General features: G+C 43.8%; 1 protein-coding gene across 1 annotated transcript in view; it reads left to right on the forward strand.

Annotated features, from left to right (window-relative positions):
* TTC8 (tetratricopeptide repeat domain 8) overlaps window positions 1–23,563 on the forward strand; it is a 340,270-nt gene that overhangs the window by 247,465 nt on the left and 69,242 nt on the right. Inside the window, exon 11 of the mRNA XM_078660024.1 lies at window positions 13,213–13,387. Coding sequence (XP_078516150.1) covers window positions 13,213–13,387 — 175 coding nt within the window. The remainder of the gene's footprint in view (window positions 1–13,212; window positions 13,388–23,563) is intronic.

Here is a 23,563-nt window from a genome sequence, read left to right on the forward strand (position 1 = left end):
AAGGTGACCGAATTTGACTATTTGGGCTTACGCCTGAATGATAAAATGAGTTGGCCTTCACACATCGACAAGATGGTCCTCTGTCACAAAAGGGTAGGAGGTGCTTTACTTAAGGAATATCATGCATCGCCCAGATCCTCAGTGGCGCCTGCAGTTGAGATTTACAAGGCAAGGGGGGTCACATCTGCCCTGTACGGTGCGGAGTTATGGGGTCACTGCAATTTGGAACCCTTATCCAAGACTGAAAACAAGTTCCTGAAGGACCTCCTAGCTCTCCCCTTGAGCACCCCAACAGTTCCAGTGCTCTTGGACTTGGGCTGCAAAAGCATTAAAGACCAGGCCCGTCTTCGCCCATTGCTCCTATGGTCCCGCATATGGAGGGTCCCGGAATTAAAATCCTATGCCGACGGCCTATTGGAAATATTGAACATGGGGGGCTGGAACAAGATCAAGTGGCTGAGGGACACAAAAACTCTTTTGGGGGAACTGGGCCTAGGGGATTGCTGGACTTCAAGATCTGCCCCTCCTAAGGCAGTCCTCAAAAAATTATATTGGGATTGGGTCTCGTGTCAACTAATTGGGAATCCCAATCATTGTAATTCGACGGTAGCGTTTCTTAAAATAAAGGATGTGGTATACGAACCCTACATGGACCTAATTACTATGCCAGTGGATAGGGCCCTTTACTTCAAGTTTAGAGTTGGCACCCTTCCGCTAAAAGCAACTATATCGAAGTGGAAGTCCTATGCCCATTTATCCCCCTTTTGAGCTTGTTGTCCAACCAGGCCTGAGACGGTGGCACATGTACTCTTCGAGTGCCCAGACTATATCCATCCAAGGAGATACTGGTTGAAACCCCTTTTCAAACGCTTGGCAACACGAATGCATTCGGTGGCTCTTCGAATTTTATTGACTGATACCTCTCCACCTATAGTCTGTGGTTTCTCTAAATTTTTAAAACGTTCCTGGTTGATTCATTGCAATAGATTGACTATATCGGTTTAATTCTTTCTTAGCTAATTTATTTTGGGGAGCTCCCTAAAATTTTTATATATTTTAAGAAATGTATGACATACTTGTATTTTTTTCTAAAACGTTGTTTTTAATGTATGTTATGCTTGTAAGATATCTTTTGCATATCGAATAAAGCTTTCAACCAACCAACCAATTAGAAGAGACACACAACATTTATTAGTACTCACAGACTTAATCTAAATGAGGCTGATTTTTTTAAATAAAGTATCTGATATGTTTGTGTGTACTAGACTGAAGAAAGCTATATGTGTTGGGGATGTTAACCAGAATACAACCACAATATCGTGGATGGGCCTCATTGACATCAAAGGTCTCATCCAGATCCAAAACAATTGGTGGGTGAATGGATACTGAGCCACCCCAAAGACAAGAATACCCATTCTACAGTCCATGATGCCTTATCTTGACTTCTGGCTGTGATTTGGGATGTTTGTATATGGACATGTGAGATGAGTGTATTGCCTTTTGATGTTTTCTGATATGGTGATGCACGAGATACAGTTTCATACAAGTGGAACATATAAAGGGTAATTGCAGGTTTGATCTTAGACCATTTTAGACATTTTTTTGCAGTGAGGTACACTTGGCTATTGAATAGTATTTTGGTTGAATGCTCGGTGCCTGGATTATAGCACACTATGTAGTTCCAAGCACACTGGAGTATTAAGTTCAATTTGCGACCCGTTAAACATGATAAAATAAGAAATTTCCAAATAAGCACAAACAAGAGACACTGCAGGGTATATGACCTACAATGGGTAGAATGCAATGAAACTGGATTGTGAAATCAAGTTTATGAATAAAGACATCTTATCTCAGAGGGGATTGGCAGAGCAGCACGTGAGCCCCACAGTTTGGGCCTCGGTAGGCAGCCAGAGTTATAGTTGAAATAGTTGCAGAAAATGGATACCAAGCCTATTCTTGAAACGTTCGCTAATTACAGTAGCAGGATTTACACTGCCAGAAGTGATGGTAGTAAGATCAGGATAACTGCATTCTTGAATAAGATTTCAGGGTGTGGCTATAGAATATATATATACATCTGTCCAACCCCATTATGGAACCTGATATTTGTAATCCTATTCAAGCCATGTCTAATGAGATGTCACTGGGCCATGTTGGTTTAACAGCTGAATTTTATAAAGAATTTGATGAACTTTTAGCTCCGCATTTGCTTCATATGTTTGAGGAGACAAGGGTAAAAGGGGTGCTACCCTCCACTTTGTTAGAGGCAGTCATTGTTATCGTTCTGAATATGTAGGTGTACGTCATACACACCTCTGTCTTCATTAAATATGGACACAAACATTGTAGCAAGAGTTATAGAAGCAAGTCTTCTCCCTTAAATGAATAGCTTAAAGTTACCATATCAGGTGAGATTCATTCCAGCATGCTCAGCTGCTAATATTTGCACCTTTATTGTTTAAATTGCAAAATAAATCCAGAGCTCAGTGCGTGGCCATATTTCTAGAAATGGATAAAAACATTTCATTCCCTGGAATGAAAGTTCCTGCTCGTAGTGCTTGATAACTGAAGACTAGGTAGGATAACAATAGAAACTACTCTACACCATTCTCACTGCTGGCTAAAGATTAATAATTAATTGTCCTCTACTTTATCTATCACAAGATAGCACAACAGGGGTATCCATTATCTGTATTGCTTTTAGCCCCTTCTTTAGAGCCCATAGAGCTATATATGAAGAAGAATCTTCATACTATTGATTGGAGAATAGACATCCGTCTATCAGAATAGGCCACATGTCGGAGAGATAAACATGTGGCCCAACTTGACAAAGCAGAAAGCTGCATATCAAAAAGTGAGGATGATACGAGTGCACACAGTGAGAAGCATTAAAAAATGGAGAAGGTCCTTCAGATTATATGAGCAAGGAATGAGACTTTAGAAGCAGGAAGCACTTGGAAGTAAAAATATCTGCATACAGGGGATCCTTGACGTTTGCAAGAACATGGATAGGCTGATGTGAAGGCACTAATCTTAGATATGCAGAAGGGGCCACATGTCGTAGAGAAGAGACTGGAGAAACAGGTGGCCCGACTGGATACAGCAGACTGCCCCATATCAAAATGGTGGTAAGTGAATGATTGGTCAGATATAGCTGGGATATTGATCTAGGGACTCCCATGAAGGATGAGCAGTTCTTTATAAATAGTTGTGTTGGTTCTATTTAGCCACCTGTGAAGTTGGAGCTCTTTGGTTATGATACAGGTGAGATCTGCGTGAGATGTCATTTGACAGAACAGTTCATGCATTTACAGTGGATATGCCCCATCCTCCTGGTGCATTAGATGAGTGTTTTTAAAGCATTGCCTGAAATGGTAAGAGGAGAGATCACTCCTTTGCCACTGATGGCAGTGTTAGCAACAGTAAAAGGACTACTAGCCTCTACCGGCAAGTTTACAGATTCGTTTTAGCACCGACCAAGAAACCAGTGGCACTAAGAGGGGAAAGAGGTCTGGTACCGACTATCAACAAGTAGCTGGGAGGTCTGATTTATTATTATGATCTTGCAGACACAGATTCAACACTTTTGCTGAAAACTGCATATCCCAGAAACATATGGGCACCTATCTGCTGCTACTTAGCAGACAATGTGGGAAAAACAAACGTATTAACAGAGTTCAGGGTGTCAGACGACCTTGTAACAGACATTCTCTTGTTTATAGTAATGTGTTGACCATGAGTACACTTTTCCTGCAGCCTCAGTTGGATGTAAAGATACATATACCATCATATATGCATCATTAACTACCAATGAAAGATTGGAATGGGTGAACATCAGTCATCTACACTATGTAATGTCTTCTTCTTGCCATTAAGTTTATTACAATTTTAGATAAAGCTTGAATAATAATAGACCGTAACCTATTGCTGCTTTAAATATGTCAATAATCGATATGTGTAGTATCAATTGTAGATTAGAATTTTTAGGAGTTCTAAAGCATCCTGGAATCTCTATCCACACTGACGAATTAGGAGGTTCTACTCTCCTCAGTGGGGGGCAGTGTCCCATTTGCATTGTACTATAAACATTTTATTTGCTCACTCTTTGACTGTATCTTTAGAGCCCTGACGACATGCTACTTCTGTGAACCCTGTGTTCTGTGCCTTGAGGAGAAACATGTATCCAGAGGAAAACACCTTCTTGATTCTCACTAAGAAAATTCCCAGCTGAACAGCACTGTGCAGAATTCCACATGGCAGTTATGCCTATGGTCCAAGGGTGAATGGATCTGAACTCACTGTGAAGTGAGATCTTGTCACCGATATCACTTAAGCCTTTTCAGTCGTAAACCTTAACATTTCCTTAAGATAGCTTCAGGCAACCCATGCCAGATACTTTATTTGATAAGCTTTGTGGAGACAGCAGCACATGCATGCTTGGATCCTGTTCTATTCTTCTGACAGAGTGAAATGGAAGAATAGAAGTAATAGGGCCTAGTATTTATTATTCAAAATGTATAACCATGTTGTTGAACCAGCAGTGTCTGGTTGGCTGAAGGGATGCCTGCAGCCTGGCGGAACTACCACTCCCGTCGAGGGCAGCTGATTACACTCGCTTCGGTAGCATGGCACGGAGCAGTAAGGCTTACTACAGAGGCAATGTGTAAAGCAAAAGCACCGCAGCCACTTGCGATAAATACACGGAGCGTCACAAAAAAGATTTCACACAGAATGTATTTAAAAATGTTACCTCCCCCCCCATCCCACCAGTGCCCTCCCCTCCCCTATTGAGAGAGAGCACCCTTATGCAACGCACAAAATCAAGATTGTTTATACACAGAAACAGAATACGTTTTACTGGCACCGCGTGCCAGAGCCAACATGGAAAAATCCAGTGTTAAGAGACATTGTGTTTGTGGTAACAGTCAATGCATAAAGCGGGTGCCGGGAAGTGTTGTCAGTCACAGGCAGTCCGCACACGATCACTCACACACACCCACACCACACCACTAAGAGGTGCGACCTGTAATAGGCAGTCCATACGGCATGCACTTACACACACACACACACACACTCACGCGGTCAATCGTTCACACTTTGCAGACTCCGCGGTCCCGGCCTCCCTCAACATTCTAGTTTACGCTGATTGTTCTATATCCCCGGATGGAAAATAACCAGCACGGCTTCCCGGACACTAGGCTGCACGGGTCCGATGTTACAGTTGGTCTGGGTCTTTGGGAAGCAGGTGGGAATATGAATCTTTTTTAATTAGGAGGTAGACGTAAAGAAGGGAGGTATTAGCAGCCACTCGAGAATGTTACCTACAGGTCTCAAAACACAAAAGAGTCGCGCAGTCTCTTGAACCGCCTTCGAACTGTCTTTGAAGCATTCCAGCAACACAGTCCATCTCTCTCTCTACTAGTTGACACCAAGATGTCTTCGGTAGGGGCCAGGTGTGGAGAGAGCAGTTGGTCTGCAACAATGAGGGTCAACAAGGGGAACGAACGCTGATTTTAGAGTAACACAGGGGAGCCTCTGGATAGGGTGAGGCACTTAGATCGGTACACAATGATCTGGGTCGTGCCCAGGCAATCCGGGCACAGCATCTGGTGTGCGTAGGTATGGATCGTACCAGGCATTTCATATTTCAAACACAATGAGTTGCAAATTCCACGCCTCCCTGGCAATTCCGGTCACACACAGCAAAGAGTTGCAATTCCGTGGATATGAGGCACAACATCTGGTGCACAATGATACAGGTGGCAACACACCAGTCCGGCCACACACACAGGCGCAAGTTCAACACTGCCACGTGGGGTAGAATTAGGCCCTACAACAGGTACACGCCCAACTCCGAGGGTCGCATCCTGAGACTCTCACACCTCACGCCGTGAGGAAGCAGTCGACTTCTCACGCAACAGAGATGCAGCACGATTGACCAAACGGGCAACGCAGGGTCCCGCAACCGGTTAATTCTCTCACCACCATTAGATGCTTTTGACTGTTGGAGTCTCCTCAGTAAAGGAATCACACGTCTCAGATGCAGGCGTGATTTCTGGGCTCTGCACTAGACAATCCGGTCTCGAGACACGTCCCTTCCTAATAGCGAGTCGCAAATCCTATTTAGCGAGTCACAAATAAATTGTGACTCGCTAAATAGGGTTTGTACATGGCCCTGTAGGTTTTTGCATGCACAAACAGGTCGCAAACCTGTTAGAGCTTTTGACACTTGGGGCCAGATGTACGACCGGTTTTGGCATGCTCTATCTTCAATCCCTCCCATTTGATCTTCAAATGGCAGAGGTCTGCCATTCCCGTGGGATGCCCATAGTTTATGGCTGTCAATTGGGGAATGCACAGATGTGCTCCTCCCGACCCCTGGTATGCACAGGAGCCAAGCACCATGTTTCCCAAGACCCTTGAAGCATAGACATGTCTATATTCTGTAAGTGGCATTTCTAGGCGAGTTATGCCAAAACTCCCTTTACCAATGGAAAGGGTTTGGCTTTACGAATCTATTGATATGAAACCTCATACGGCTGCTCTACTGGAATTCACTATTGAAGAGCCAAGTAATGTCAACAGCTTCCCCATGTCAACCTACGGAAACAGCAGGCCTCCTAGGTAATGAAAACACTCATAGGTACTCCTCTCTTCCTAGACGCACGTGCGCTAGTTCTTACACCAACCTGCGATGGCAGGTGAGTCACATTGTTCCCAGCACCAGGGGTGCATGTGTGCCTGCCCGAGTCTGCACAGCAGACTGGACACAAGAATAACTAATGCTTGTGCATGCACAAGCCTGCGTTGGCAGGAGGCACACAGTCACGGTCACCATAGGTGCGGGTGCGCACTTGCAGCGGCCTACAATGGCAGTCTGCTCATAAGTATACTCACAGTAGATGCCACTGCATACCCGCCTATCTGCAATGACAGATCAGCCCATGTTTAAGTACTTTTAATCAGAGCCCTACCCAACACATATAGGTAGGGCACGCACACTTTCACACGTATGTACAGCCCAGAGGCCATATAAGAGAATCTGCAAAACCCAGGAGAAAACCCAGGACCCAGTAGGAAAAAGCAAAAAGTCTAGGGAAATGCTACCTGACGAGTATCAAGATAGGTCTGACAATGAATTTGTGGGGTTGAAAGAGCTTGTCGGTGCACCTCCATTAAAACCATTTGATTTTTGTTGTAAATACATTGTTCCTACTGACACAGAAAAAGAAAAGTATAGGTACCATTACCAGAAATGTGAAGAAAGGAATCTGTGATATACGCTAGACCAGAGGTCCTTAACCTGTGGTCTGAGGACCCCTAGGCCTAATCGGGGGACTGTATTACAAAATTGAAATAAAATGAAAATTAATCAAATAAAATTAATGAAGTATATACAAATAGGATAACAACATTGAAAATGTTAAAACTTTTTCTATATTTTATTGTGAATTGCCCAAAATAATTCAATATTTGAGCAGTGTGTGTTATGAGAGCAAAAGGGTAAACAGGTAGTTCAAATTAAAACAAGTACATTTAATTGGCATGGAGAACTCTGCTTTAAATATTTACGTATGTCTGTTTTTATTGTGTAATGATAATCTGAGAACAAAAAGAGACATGTAGACTAATGTTAAGGGTTAATGAGCAGAGGACGTGGAATAGGTAGCCTTTTGCTGCCTTTAGTACTCTTTTGTCTGGGTTTCTAAATATATATAACATGACATCAGAGAGAAATTCAAGATAGACCTGAAGGTATAGTCTATAGAGTAGGAGGAGGCCAAGGAATAAGTTTGAGTGGCTAGATCATACAACTGCTTAACACTAAACATAACGTCATAGTCATTGCACTAATGCTTTTCACCCAAAAAAGTCAAACTTGTTGGAATTGCCAGTGTTTAGGAATCTATATGTTGGTTACACCAACATCAACCGTAGTCGTTTGAACTCCTCTTTACCCAGCTTTAGTGCAGTTGGCCTTGTTTTCAATATGTTTCACATAATCTGTGAAATTCTGGACATGTAGTTACCCCACGTTTTGAAAGCTTAATAATTACAGCTGCAACATAATGTATATTTCTGTGCATAAGAAACATGTTCAGAATTATGCTAATCCATTTGTTGATTTGATTATTAATAATTGGTCTTTGTTTTTCTCCCATATGTCAGATCAAAAATAAAGACTGCAATATAAAACATAAAGGGCCCGATGTAGGTAAATAATTTTTACCGGTTCGTAAATACCGAATCATACCGAATCGGTATTTACGAACCAGAAAACCCGATGTAGGAAAATAATCGGTAAAAAATACAGATTCGGAAACATTCGGTATCCACACTTGGTAAATACCGATTCGGTAATCTCCGATTCGGTAACACCCATTCAACCCTATGGGCCTCCAGTCCCATAGGAATGAATGGGAGACGCCGACTCGAAGATTACCGAATCGGTATTTACCGAATCTGTATTTACCGATTCGGTAAAATCCAAACTCGAAAATTCGAATACATGACATGTGAGCCAGTGAACCAATCAGGGACACCCACCACACCCCACAACAAAGCATCTGAGAAAACAACCAATCCGATGCAAGTACCACACCCCAGTACCTGGAGGAGGCCACACCCATGCAGGTGCAGAGCAACAGAACTGCAGAGAGAGCTGGAGGGGAGACAGAGGAGCAGGCTGCACTGAGCCCAGCATAGCAACACAATGGAGTCCCAGGAGGCGCAAAAGGATGGAGTGACAGAAAGAGGAAGTTAAAATTCAGCACACCTGAGCTCCAGGTGCTAGTGGAGGAGGTTGTGCAGCATTACAGTCAGCTTTTTGGGAGACAGTCTCTGCAAGTAGCAGAGTCTGTAAAGAGGAACACCTGGCTGGCAACCCAGAGCAAAGTCAATGCCCTAGGAGTGACACATCGCGAAATCGATGACATGAAGAAAAGGTGGTATGATCTGAGGATCACCACCAAACAGAAGCTTGCCACCCAGAGGAAGGAATCAGCAGCCACAGGTGGGGGGAAGAGCCGTGCTCCAAGCCTCAGTGAACTGGAGCAGCTTGTGGAATCAACCATGGAGCCTGAGAGCATACACAGGATTGGGGATGCTGATAGCTCAGCCAGAGCTGCCAGAAAGAAAGGTAAGATGCAGGGACATGTACCCCACCCATTTCCTGGCCCCTTCCCCAATGTGGGTGACTCACTCATAATCCAAAAAAAACCCACAGTTGATGGACAGAATGTAGAACAATGTCATACATTCACCCCAGTACAAAGATCTGGGCCTAAATCCATCGTTGTTTTGCACTCCACACCACCCTGGGTTAGACACTGGCTATATGCAAATCAGCTCTGACCCTGTGCCTCATGGGAACAGTCCAGTCCGAACTACCAAGCCATGTCTTTCCCAGACCGGAATCAAGCATCCAAGGACCGGTTTCTGGCTATCAGCCTTCATCAGCCTGGATACTCATAATCCAGCACACATGACAGTAGTCACCAGCAATGCCTCATGGTAGTCGTAGTCAAAAGTACATACATCAAAGCAGCCAACACCGAACACTGCATGCCATGCCACACTCCCCATACACAACCAGTTGAGGCATATGAAAATGTGTGTTAGGAATTTGTGTGATGAAAACACACAGCTGATCATTGTCCATGTCTGCCCACAGGAGAGTCATCGCGCAGAGCAGCGCAGGGAGGGGAGTCAAGTGCACCAACAACGGCTGCGAGGGAGAAGCCCACAGACACAGCAGGACCTAGCACTGTCCCTGAGGACACAACCACAACGCACGCACCCACAGCAATGGAGCAAGACACCACTGCACAGCCACTGTCGCCCCTGCTGTTCGAGACACAGACTCCGGCAGAACCTGCAGATGGCACAACACCAAGCTCAGGGTCCCCTGTGCATGTGAGGCCAAGTAGGCAGGACGTACCACCATTAAGGATCCTGGAAAGCTCTGATGAGGAAGTGGTGGAGGCTCCCAGACCTAGCACACCACCACTGGCTGGCGATGCAGAGAACAGGGGTCAATGGGATCTGGCCATGCAAGTGACCGTGGCCGTAGGGCACGTGAGCAGGATGAGGGGCATAATGTGCAGGGGGTCTTTGCTGGGCTGGAAGCCACTATGGTTAAGGTCCAGCGCATGCAGGCCAAAGGGATCATGGCAGTGCACAGACAGGTGCGCATCCTGAACAGCAGGATGTCAGACATCGATCGGGGGATAAGTGCCATGGCAAAGGGAATGGAGTCCATGGGCAAAGGAATTGAGTGAATGGGCAAAGGAATGGAGTCCATGGCAGAGGCGGTGAGGGACATGGGTGTGCGCATGGGTTCCCTCTGTGACAGGCTGGAGAGTGACCACCAAGAAAGGCGCAGGTATAGTCGCGAGGTCAGGCAGCTGAATCAGTCTATTAACCGTCTGGCAACTTCAACCACACTGCTGTGCCGCCGGTCTGTCAACATGCAGACTGACATTGGACACTGCTGCAGTGACTTGTCCCGGGGGATGGGGAGGGTGACCTCTGCTATGGAGGTACTGCTGACACAGCATACAGCCACTGCTGGTAACACGTGTGTTGGGGACACAGAGGAGTCCACAAGCAGGAGTGGGTCCAGCACGCCTGTACAGGACATTCGTCGGAGCAGCAGACTCCATGCAGATGACACCGGCACCACTGCGCAGGTTGACCCCCAGCCCCGTGGCTCCCACAACATCATGCGTAAGCGCAAACATTGAGAAATCATAATGAACACAGGACAGGTCACAGTGAAGTGAACTTTGGCCAGCCAGTGTGCAAAGTGCATTTAATTTGATTTATGTGGTCTTGAATAGTGCAGTAGTGCATATTAAAGTGAGTGTACCAAGACATGAACATGCCTGTGTGTCATCACTCTATTAAAAGTATCTGTTGGTGATTTCTGCGCGTCGCAGTCTACCATCTGTTCCTGGTGCTGCTCCTGCTGCATTGTGATCAGCTTGTACTGTCCCATCATCTATGTCCTCATGATATGTTAGTTCAATCTCTGTGCCCTCCTTGGTGGCAAGATTGTGCAGCATGGCGCAGGTCGCAATAATCTTGCAACAGATAATTGGCGTGTATTGCCGTGCACCTCCACTCTTATGGAGGCACCTAAATCTACTTTTCAGCAGTCCAAAAGTGTGTTCCACCACGCAACGTGTTGTTCTGTGTGCCACGTTATAACGCCTTTCGCTCCTGGTGGATGGGTTCAGGTAGGGGGTGAGCACAAATGACCGCAGGGCATATGCCCTGTCACCTGTTTGGAAAATGATATTTTGATTAGTCACATTCTCATGATTGCTCCTTCTGCATGGACTATCAGGGTGTCTCACACATACTCACCTAGCAGGTATCCATCACCAAAATCACCAGCCACAAGGCGTCTGTATATCCCACTGTTCGTGAATATGTAGGAGTCATGGGTACTCCCTGGATATTTGGCTACAATGTCCGTAATTATGTTGCCAGCGTTGCAGATCACCTGCACATTAATAGAATGTGTGGACTTCTGGTTTCTGTATATATGTTCAGTTGCTGCAAGTGGGCATAGTGGGATGTGCGTCCCATCGATACAGCCTATGATGTGCGGGAACTGTGCAAGTTGATAGAAATCGGTTTTCGTCCTTGCTAGTTCTGCAGGTGTGTCAGGGAACTCAATGTAGTGTTCCATCCTCTGCAACATGGCAAGAAAATTTTCTGAAAAACCGTGACAGGCAGCTCTGGGACACCCCACCTACTGTGGCTATCACGTGCTGGTAGCTCCCAGAGGCAAGAAGGTGTAGGCAGCACAGCACCTGCACATGGGGTGGGATGGCGTGTGCTCTTGGGGTTGGGTGTTCCAGATATGGGTGGAGGTCCCTGATCAAGTCCAGGATGGTTCTGGGGTGGAGTCGGTACCTTTGCAGGATCTCAGCTTCAGTCAGTTGGAAGAGGGTGGTCCTCTGCCTATACACCTGCTCCTCCCTTGGCCAGACCCTCTCTCCTGCTGCCTGTATCCGTAGCCGCCTTGCAAAAACGTAGAAAGCCGCCAGTGTGGTTGCACTGTTGCATTTTGGGGCCTTCTTATATATCCTGTTCCTGGTTTCCACCTGCTTCCAATCCATGGTAAATACCGACTCTTAAATACCGAATTTTATGAAATTCTGTATTTTTTGGATTTGCTACATCTCAACAGGCCATTTTTACCATTTCTTATTTACCGACTCGGTAAATATGAATTCGGTATTTTCCGATTCGGACAATTACCATTTCTTAATTTCCGATTCGGTAAATATGAATTCGGTAAATTCCGATTCGTGTTATACCGATTCGGTGTTTTACCGACTGGTATTTACCGATTCGGTACGTTTTTGGTCACATACATCTCGATGCACTTATACCGGTCGGTAAAGGCCGAAATTACCAAATTTCGTCCGTTACCGACCAGTATTTGGCTACCTACATCGGGCCCAAAGAAATTATTTCTCTCATTTAACTCTAGTACATAACTTTAAAGTTTCAAAAAGGGTGGTTACTGCATAATTTATATAGGGCTACTGAATTTATTTTCAACCATGTTTAGAGATTGAAATAAAATTTAAAAGCAGTGTAAAGGACGCAGCACTAATGAAAGATGGGATGTGAAATTGGAAATCTCCCATACCGCTACTGTTTTAAAACAGATAATATATTATTGGTACTGAGCAATACATTTAGACTAAAACCTTGCGAAGATCCCCTCTCTGTCCCACAGATTGCCCTAGTTTGTAACATATTTAATTATGAAAGGGAATGGGATAGGCAAGTTAAGACTGCTCCTCCTTGATTTTTTTGTCTTAGAATTTAAAAAAGAACTCTGCTTTTAAGTTTAAAAAAAACAAAGATTACCCACCCTATATCTCTCTATATTAAAGCCTACAATTTGTATAAAGTTCTAAATAACCCCCCCTTTTTGTGACCTTTTACTGTATAAATCATTATTTGAGAGTTTCAGTTTACTAATTTTTTACTTTTTATATTCAGTGTTAATTTCTGAATCTAAATATTTGTTGCATACCTCTTAACCTTTTGGGTATGCATTTTAAGTGTTTTTATGGGATATGTTGTCTTTGTGGAAGTATGCTTTAATCTATTCAAGAAAAATCAACATTAGTAGTTGGCATACGATGCTTAACTAAAGAAATTCTTTCTGTATTTATTCTTCAGGCGTCTCCTTCAAATGGGTGTTTATAACTGCCAGCTTTATAACAATCTTGGCCTGTGCTGCTTCTATGCCCAGCAGTATGATTTGACTCTGACTTCTTTTGAACGGGCTTTATCCTTGTCAGAAAATGAAGAGGAAACTGCAGATGTTTGGTACAACGTGGGCCATGTCGCTGTGGTAAGAAAAATGAGGTTCAGATCTAGCTACATTGACAAGTGTTAAGTGATGTGACTGCAAGGATTCAAGTTTGGATTCCATATTTAATCAATAGGTGATGATGCTAGCAGATGACAATTATGCATAAATTCCTCTACTTCCACCGATGAGAATTCTTATCAACCGAGCCAGTTGCCAGTTCTCTCTGATCGCAGCCTTCTGAAGAACAACAACAGAGTGGGTGAAGCGTGAAGCAATTAAGTAGTACATAATTGATATTATCAATGATTGTGGGTAACGTGTATTCCATCATGGAATATCAGTGGACTTTTAGTAGGCAAAGGCAAAACTGCTTATTCAAAGAAAGTTAAGCATGTTCATCATCTGGTAAGGAACCATCAATGCATATGTATGTTGATTATTGCTTGATATTACAGTTCCTAGTCATTTGAAGACAGAAATAGATTATCTTGGAAGTTGCTGTAGGCACAGTAATGCAGAAGCTGAAGTATTACACTACAGGGGACAGATATGTACTGAGAACACAATTGTTTACATGTTAATTTTCCTCATTGGTAAATAAGGATATCCTAGAATTTAATATATCTGCACATCCTAGTATTTAAGACCCCAAACTCTTTCAAAAGGGGAAATCTCATTTTTTCAAGTATATGGCTTTTATTTGTTAGCTAGAAATTCCTGACTTAGGTCCATGGTTTAAACCCATAATGATCTAGTTTTATTCTTTTTCCAACTAACAAACCTGTTTTAAAAAGTGGAAAATGAAATAAAGGAACCTGCAGAGGCCGGTCAGCCTAAGCATCAGAATTTGACTGGAAGGCAGACTGTATTCTTTGAGACATGTAATACAATGCAGTGTCAGTTAGCCATTATTCATTCTTTTTGAGCTAAAGAAAAGGAGAAGTCTTATTTGTTTCCTACAGATCCAAGCTGATTGTTTCCCTAAGAGACATTTGAAGGTTTCTTTTGAATTAAATGCACAATACCGATTGAGAACCTGAATTACAAGTTTATTCACTAACATGGGTCTTCATTAATATTAACAAGCATTAATTAGGATAACAAGCTCTTCTTCAAACAAGTATGGCAGGAAAACGAAGTGAAAAGCGATAAAAGGTTATTAAAGAAGATGTCTAATTTTGTTAAGTAAATTGATTATAGTGAGTTGCCTAACCCAGAGGGTTAGGCTCTCCAGTAGTTATTAAATGACTTTGTTTGCTTAAGGGCAGGATTGTTAATAAAGTTTTAAACCTGACTTCAAGAATCGACTTCCCATAAATTTGCACCTTTCCTTTATGTTAAAACACATATTGGTTTTATTAACATCATCTGAAAATGAGGGTACCTTCTATTTTTAAACTAAATGTAACATCTGTTTGAATAATAAAAGCGAATAACGAAGGGGGGAGAGAGAGTTTTGAAAATGGATTCGTTCTCCCTAGTCAAGTATGTATAAACAAGATGAATCCATTTCTAGAATGGAGAGGTTTCCTTACAGTGGTAGGGATCACCAGAGTTGTTAAAATACCCCTCACACACCAACAGGCCCCTTGGTGTCATGCTTCATCATTGGGGTCTTCGCACCCCTATACGGGATGCGGCGTGCTGCGACCTACGATTACGCGGGAGCACTTACAAATGACTATGTGTGGTGTGTGACGGTTTTAGTTTTATGTGCGTTAGTGGTGAGGTTATCGGCGAGTGATGTTTAAAAAGAGCCTGGCTCGTGGGGTAAACAAAAACTATTTAATTGGCCCCCGGGTTGGCGCTATTAAAAGGGTGAAAGAAATGGAGGTGTGGTATGCAGGACAATGTGCATTACCTCCTGTGTGTGTGTGTCAACATGTTTCGCAGTCGTAACTCCTTCAGGACTGGGGTACACAAATCCCCACCTTACTCACGTTTCTCTACTTTAAAAATTGTGTGATTCTAAAAAGTGAGATATAGTGTAGGTTATGCAATGTACCTACAAATTTATGAATCTTGTTGCTTAATAGCTGACCTGTAAAGGAAGAGGACAACATTTTTTTTGTGGTGGTCCACTCCTTAAACATCAGAGGCCAAGTGACCTGTGGACAAAAATCAGACGTGTGGCTCAGATCTCTAGACAAAATGTGTCATTCTATTAGTGAAATCGTGCCTAGTATGGAAAAAAGGTACAGACAAGACTAACAAACAATCAACATAAATCACACACTCGAGAAACTAGCATAGTTGGCTGAAGGCAGGTTGATTGCTCAGTGAAATGCCATCGTTGTTATTATGGGATCCAGAGTATTTAAGTTAGTGCAGTGGAAAAATAGGGAGAAAGAAAACAAAACATACTGTTATGTATTGATTCCAATGCCTCATCAGCCTTACGACACGTAGGAGTCCTCGTGCTGGTTCGCTACCTATGAATAATGTATTACATTGGTTTATAGTACTTACATTATCGTAGGGTTGGTAGTCCAAGACTGCTTGAAAGTATACTCACGAGGTAAGAGTGAGAATGCCTCCTGTCTGCCCCATACGCGGCTCCGTTGAGAGTGGGGGCTGTGAGTGTCAGGTTTCGTTATTTATACTCTTAGCGGTTTGTTAATTAAGGGTTTAATTAGCAATTTAGAAATCGGATATCGCCTTATTTGGGTATTCCGGTATGTTGCACCCCTGAAGCACCTGAGACGGCTAGAGCGCGTTTAGCGCATGCGTCCCGAGCGGACGCTACTTTGCCTGAGCGTCAGTAGCTCCGTGAAAGGGGCTCAGGAAGCCGGAGCGCGTTTAGCGCATGCGTCCTGAGCTGACGCTTTTTGTGTGTTGGTAGCAGTTGCGCGTTTTGCATATGCGTCCTATCAGGACGTATCCTTCTGTGACAGTGCGCTATCGGATAGTGCTCCTTCAAAGATAAATGTCATAATACATGCCAAATAAGGCTTTATACCGACAAACATGCTCAATGTCAAATTTCTTCATGTTTCTGGGGAAGTTGGTGTAAACATATGGGTTTTCAGTGATCGGTGATTCAAAATTGTTCTATTATTCATCTCCTCAACATGAGCATCATATCTCATTAATGTTAAGGTAGTTTACCTTTGGTTTTGGATCTAGACACAGGACAAGTACTGTAAAATCAGTGGGGCGATCAAACTGATGAAATTTTTAGTTGAGTTGGCCCCAAGGAATCTCATCATTCAGGCCTCTGAATTGGGTGCCCAGCCGGAACACCCACCTTTGTTCCTTCTCAAATAGTCCCATCTCCGATGGCAGTTGCTCTATTATTGTCCAAGCAATGTCATTGACGCAGTGTAGTGTTTCCAGAAAGTGAGTGGCCATTTTCGTGGTGCTTTTCTTACATCTGATGTTACTTTTGTGTTCATTTGTCCTCTTCCTTTACAGGTCAGCTATTAAGCGACAAGATTCATAAATTTGTAGGTACATTGCATAACCTACACTATATCTCACTTTTTAGAATCACGCAATTTTTAAAGTAGAGAAATGTGAGTAAGGTGGGGATTTGTGTACCCCAGTCCTGAAGAAGGAGTTACGACTCCGAAACATGTTGACACACACACACAGGAGATAATGCACATTGTCCTGCATAACACACCTCCACTTCTTTCACCCTTTTAATAGCGCCAGCCCGTGGGCCAATTAAATAGTTTGTTTACCCCACTAGCCAGGCTCTTTTTAAACATCACGCGCTGATAACCTCACCACTCACGCACATAAAACTAAAACCGTCACACACCACACATAGTCATTTGTAAGTGCTCCCGCGTAATCGTAGGTCGCAGCACGCCGCATCCCGTAGAGGGGTGCGAAGACCCCAATGATGAAGCATGGCACCAAGGGGCCTGTTGGTGTGTGAGGGGTATTTTAAAAACTCTGGTGATCCCTACCACTGTAAGGAAACCTCTCCATTCTAGAAATGGATTCATCTTGTTTATACATGAATAATAAAAGCGCCATTTATTTACTCAATAGAAAATACACCTCTGTAGTCCGGTGTCTATCCCTTTAAGACCTTGACGTCACCCCGCTGCTTTGTCGGCAGTCACGTGACCGCGTCAAAGTGAATTTCACTTCCGCATTTCGCCCGCGCTCTGTGTATTCGGGCCGCGGAAGTGTACGGAATAGGTTACCAGTGGAGAGTCGCCGCTTTCAAAGTAAGTGCAAGTGCTAAGCGTGTTCTCTTGCTTAATCAACTACTACAAGAGTTTGTTTTTCACGCCATCCAGACAGTGCACGTTCTAATCTCCATTTCGTGGTTCTTCCATACTCGAACCAGGCAAAGCACGGCGTGAAGGTTTCCCCTGCCATGTGAGCCCATGAAGTAAAGTCTACTGAATTGAATAGTGAGTTCATTTATGGCCTATGTATCTTCCTAGCTAACAACGATCACCTTTCCCCTTTGGGAAAATGTAACGTTTCTATAAACATTACGGGGTTAAGCACCAATCTCTATTCTCAATCGAGGGGCCCAAGTCTGTTGCAACTCTTGAGACTAAATAAATCTAGCAAATAATATGCACTTTGGCTTTTAGACGCTGAGGTAAAGTACACCCTTAGCGCTAATCATGTGGTAAATAAAATATAAGTACATTTCCACGTGGTCTATATGAGGGCTATACTGGAAACATCAGTATCTCAGTTTTGATATTAAGCACAGTTGGGTGATAAAGGTGTTTTAAAGGTGTTATTCACTTACAAAGACTAACGGAGGGCGGCACAATTTAATAAACGCCCATGCTAATTAATATGATGCTACTTACGTTATGTCCTTTGTGAATTAACTTTTTGTTTTACAGGCTCTGGGCCCTTGAAATGAGAGAGAGCCCACACGGGTAAAACTGTGAGTTTTTATCCCATTCATACACATCTCCACGGATAGGGTACGCCTTAGCATGTGTATACCACCGGGGGATTTTTTTTTGGTCCTGACGAATGCTGAGCTAAATTGGCATTAAACAGCAGAAACATGTTGACCTCTACACTTTTTTAGAATACAATGGTTCAAGTTTACAAACCACCAAGTGTCCGTTCACTCATTTTTAATGATTGCTGGCTGTCCCTTTATTAAAGTCAGTACAGGGAACAGCTCGCCATCTTTTAAACCACCTCTCACTTTATTTTGGGCACCACCTCACAAGTCCAACACAAAAAAAAGCTCCTCTGTAATTCTGGTGTTGTAGCTCACTGGGGGGACATTCGGTCTCCCCAGTGGGACCCCCATGATGAAGCATGTCACCAACTAGGTTGGTGAGTGAGGGTTCTTTTAAAAAACTAAGGTTTTTTCACCTAATCACACCTTTCTGGGGCTTATGTTAGATTGTCTTAGTTTGAAGTTGGTTGCAAATTCTACTATTTTATTTACTTTTTTGCACCATTAGTCACTCTTTTGTTGTTGTACAGTTTAACCCAGAGGGCCCTCTCGAGTTGAAGCCTCAATTGGGACAGATTTTGGAAAAGTATCTTAGTAAAATGGGTACGTGGCATATCTAAAAAATGGTCTGTTAGCCCTTTTTAATGGAATGTGGGTATTCTGATAGAGCCTTCTAACCCCAGATTTCTTTTTTTTATATTTCCCAGGTGTTAGATAGGGTCAAAAAACTTAAGAGAAGGACCTCTGTGCACTTTGCGGCTCCACACTGCCAACGTTCCACTGTGGAGCCAACATGTGCAGCCTATACAGGCCCCACTCCTGTATTCTGATGTCAATTCCTTTCTTTCCACTCCACCAGTTCCAGATCTTTAGGTACTTCTCAACTCTTTGAGGACAGTTTTTAGACAAATTACTCCTCCCAAGACAACAGGTTTCTAGTTCCGCATGGACTGTTGTAAGTAAATGTCTGATAGATACTGACCAGGTTTGCCTGTGGTGCTTGGGGTCAAGCTATGACTTGAAGGCCTCCAGTGACTGCACTCTGAAGAACTTAAAGGCCATACGGTACAGTGAGGCAAAGCTCTACATCACCATGCATCGGAAGACCCCCATGTCCAAAGGTCTGTTGCTTTTCCAGTCTAGGTGCTACAGGAGTATATTCTGGGGCCGATATTCTTCACTCTCCAAATCTTGGGGTATGTTTAAGAAGAAGCACAATTTGAAATGGGGTGCTGCCCTTTCCTGCCACTCTCAAACTCCTGAGAGGGCGCACAGACTCGGTCTATCATAGTTCATTCCTCAACTTGCCCCAGCACTACCCGAGTTTCTGGGGCCATCTGTGACCGAGGCAGATCCAAGAATTCTGCAAAGCCATGCTCCGATTCTTCAGATTCCTTCTGACTTCTGCTGGCACGCCTTTAGGCCCCATGGTGCCACAAGGCCCTCCATCTGGGTTGCCGCTGGTGGGTGCGCTCTCTGTGCTAGTTTGACCCTCCAAACCCATCCCAGGACGGCTTCCGGCACACATACAGACTCCACCTCCTGGCTCCGCAACCCACGCTGGTTCTTGGAATGCCAATGCCTACTCATTCGACACCAGAAAAGGAGGTGCCCATTGTTCTCTCTGGGTCCAAGCTTCCACCGCTACAACATTGACTGAGACCACGTTCGGTTGCCATAAAACCTCAGCCTGTTGTGCCTGATGTTAAATCGCCATTCTACCTGCCTTGTTTGGCACAAAATGAGACAATGATTATGATGCGGATGAGGCTGGTCAATATTACCATGTGGATAACTGGTATGATGACGTACAAACTGCTATTGGCCTCGACACCTTGAAACAATTGATAATCCTGGGAGTGCGTATACATTGTTTAAACTGATCAGGCAGGGGAAAAATGAACAATTTTGGAAAGTCCCACATTAGTAATAACATGCCTCGAATAAAATATGTATGCTCAGGGAGTAACAGCCATATTTAACACTTTAGTGACACTCAGATTTTATAAAATACATCTGCTTTAAATAATAACAACTATATAACTTTCTATTGATGCGTACCAATTTTCGTATGCACAAAAGAACACTCTGCATTATGTTATGTGCATCAGTAAGCCTACTTATATCCCTGATATCAGTGCTGTTTCCTGCTGAGTAGCTGTTCCCATGCTTTTGGGATTCGATGTCTCAGGTGCTCCCAGTTGTCCCAGGAGACTTCTGACCATTTCTGTCCCAAGTTATACAGGTCAATTGTGATGCGGCCCAGTTCAAAATTTGTTGTGTTTTGGATACAAACTATTCCATCTAGCGAGTCCTTGCCACGTGGGTAGCCATTTTCCACCATGCCTGGCTGCAGTCTGTAGGTTTTTCATGTGATGTCCAAGTGTCTCTAATGGAACTGCTTTTTGATGGGACTCGCCTGTTTAGAGACAGGGCAGATTCAGATTCAGCTCTGGAGCAGTTCAAAGTGAACAGGGCCAGAGCACACTACCTGGGCCTGCCTCTCCTCATCCACTGCATAAACCCTAACGTTTCTTTCACAACTTCGGCAGATGTACCCCCATACCACCAGCCAAGTTCAGCCTCAGCATGGTGCCTAGCAGTTGTTGCGGCTGGGCAGTAGTATCCATCAAATCCCACAGTTACAGTTGGTCAGCCACTCAGTCCATGGTTCCAAGCAGTCTCACCTACCAATCCCCTTTAGCATGCACTTAGTGGAGCACACGATCAAAGAAACAAGGTATATATAGTTATCATTCTGGGAAACCAACCCATCAGATTAGTGCAACATACATTAATATATTGCCATATGCACTTGATGTGAAGTAACTGGATATGGCCTAAAGTAATCTGTATAGAAATAATTTTATCTTGCTAATGTATATACATAATATGATACAATTAAAATATTTAAAGATAGGTGCTCAGTTTAGTAAGTGAACACACAGTGATCAAAAGTGAAAAAAACAGCGGAAAGGTGATTGCAAATATGAGAAGACCAGTTAAAAGACAAAATGCAATTTCAAGTTTTACAGAGAAATATTAAAGGTTTGAAAGAATAAATATTCAAAAAGTATTTTAAGGATGTCTTTTTAACTAGATAATTGTTGGCAGTGTTTTAACCCTTGGTGTATCAACGGGTCATCAGGACATAAGGAGTGATAACTGAGCATACACAATAATGGAAGGCTGTATCTTGTAATGCGGGGTACAAATTGAAGTGGATATAGGGTCCTGCAATAAGTGAGGTGTACGAAGATACGATATGTGAAAAGCTGGCATCAATTGTGATGCTCCAGAAATGATTGTTTGTACCATATGTAAAAACAGCATTAGGCAATTGAATTGTCTTTAAGGAAAAGCTATGGAGGAAGGGAGGAACACAAGGCCACATTCCAGAAGGGCCCCAGGTGCTTAGAAAAGTAAAATAAATTGCTGGAACCGTTGTCAATTATAAGGCTGCACAAACTCATGTGTAGAACTGGCATCTGGCAATCGAATTGCCTTTAAAGTTCAGCTATGTTTAAATCAGAGCAGAAACTGAAGAGGGCCAAAATATATTAGGCGGACGCCTGGGTCAACAAGGACCAAAGGAAAGGAATTAGGGTGCTGCATCAAATCGGGGAGCACCGGTATTCACAAAGGTCAGCGAACCACTCTGCCCATTGCCCGAAAAATTCTCACCTACCAAACCATCCACCCGGTTGGAGGTAGGATCCAGTGATTCCCACCGGGTTGGCAGACTATAATGTCTGACAAGTGGTTCCTGTAGATAGTCTGGAAAAGGTACCCCTTGCTCTTCCATGCCACTCTGCCACACCTTCCACCATCCAAATAAGGGCTGACGGAGTACCAGCTGTCCGTCTAACGGCAGGAAGTGCGAGCCCTTTTGGCCAAAGGAGATATTGAGAGGGTGCCCGCACCAGAAGTAGATTGTGGTTGTTCCCGCTACTTTCTGTTGCCAAAGAAGGACAGAGACATTTGTCTTACTTTAGACCTGCGCACTTTAAATGCCTTCCTCCCGAAGTACAAATTTACCCTGGAAATTAGATAGTGGTGTTGGACCTACAGGACACTTACTTCCAGAAACACATGTACTTTCTCAAACGTTAGAATGCTCTCTCCAGTGAATAAATCACCCTGTACTTAAAGCCCTCCTTCGAACCACTGTCTTATATTGGTCTGTCACTGATGTGCTTTGAGGTTTGGGTAGTTCCCACACAAACTGAGTGCCACCCATGATTTGCTGCAAGGCCACACCGGTGACATTAATCTTATCAAAGGCACTGTGCCCGGTGCTACCACACCTTTTAACATCACTATCGCATCTAGCGAAGTCCCCTATGGGACTGCTCCTGACTTTGGGATGGACTCAGCTGCTGTGGCAAGTGCTGGTGCGGTGCTGCTAAGCAATAGAGTTTGAGGTCTGGTATTGTTAGGCCCCTATGCTCCTATGGGAGGTTCAATGTCGACATTTTTACCTTGAGTTGAGTATCCTCTGGTGGAAAACTATCAGTACCTGGTGTTCTGCTATCCTGCATCTCCAACCCACCTCTGTCAGCTTTTCCGCTGTCAAAGATGCATCTAATTCTATTGCCTGTTCCTAAGACAGCGATGACAATCCCGCACTCAGCACATATTCTCTGACTTGTGCCTGTGATGTACATTACTATTAGACACACATCGCATGTAGGTATCATTGGAAATGGCCCTTTTTGCAGGGTTATCCCCAAATTTGTTGCTTCTTCTTCCTATTTTTTCCTGACCTGCTGTTGTTGGTTTTAGGACTCTGGGCGCTTTACCACTGCTATTCAGTGCTAAAGGGCATAATCTCTCTGTGAAATTTGTATTATGGATTGGTGTTTCCATGATTGGCATGTTTGATTTACTGGTAAGCCCCTAGTAAAGTGCACTGAGTGTTCCAGGGCCTGTAAATCAAATGCTACTAGTGGGCTTGCCACACTGATTGTGCCACCCACAAGAGTAGCCCTGAAAAGGTAACTTAGGCCTGCCATTCCAGAGCCTGTGTGCAGTCTGGTACTGCCATGTCGACTTGGCAAGTGCACTCACTTGCCAGGCCCTAATCCTCTCTTTTCTTACATGTGAGTCACCCCTAAAGTGGGCCCAAGGTACCCCTGTGGGCAGGGTGCAGTGTATGTGAAAGTTAGGACATGGCCTGATGTGTGTAGCCTGTCCTGTTAGTGAAGTCCTGCCTTTCCTGAATGAGTCAGGGCTAGGCTGAATGGACCTGGGCTGCATTCAGAGTAGTGGGAATAGATTTCCCTTACACCCGAATAGGCCCAGTCTGCCTTGGA

The sequence above is a fragment of the Lissotriton helveticus genome, chromosome 9, assembly GCF_964261635.1.
Source record: "Lissotriton helveticus chromosome 9, aLisHel1.1, whole genome shotgun sequence".
In the NCBI taxonomy this organism is placed as follows: Eukaryota; Metazoa; Chordata; class Amphibia; order Caudata; family Salamandridae; genus Lissotriton; species Lissotriton helveticus.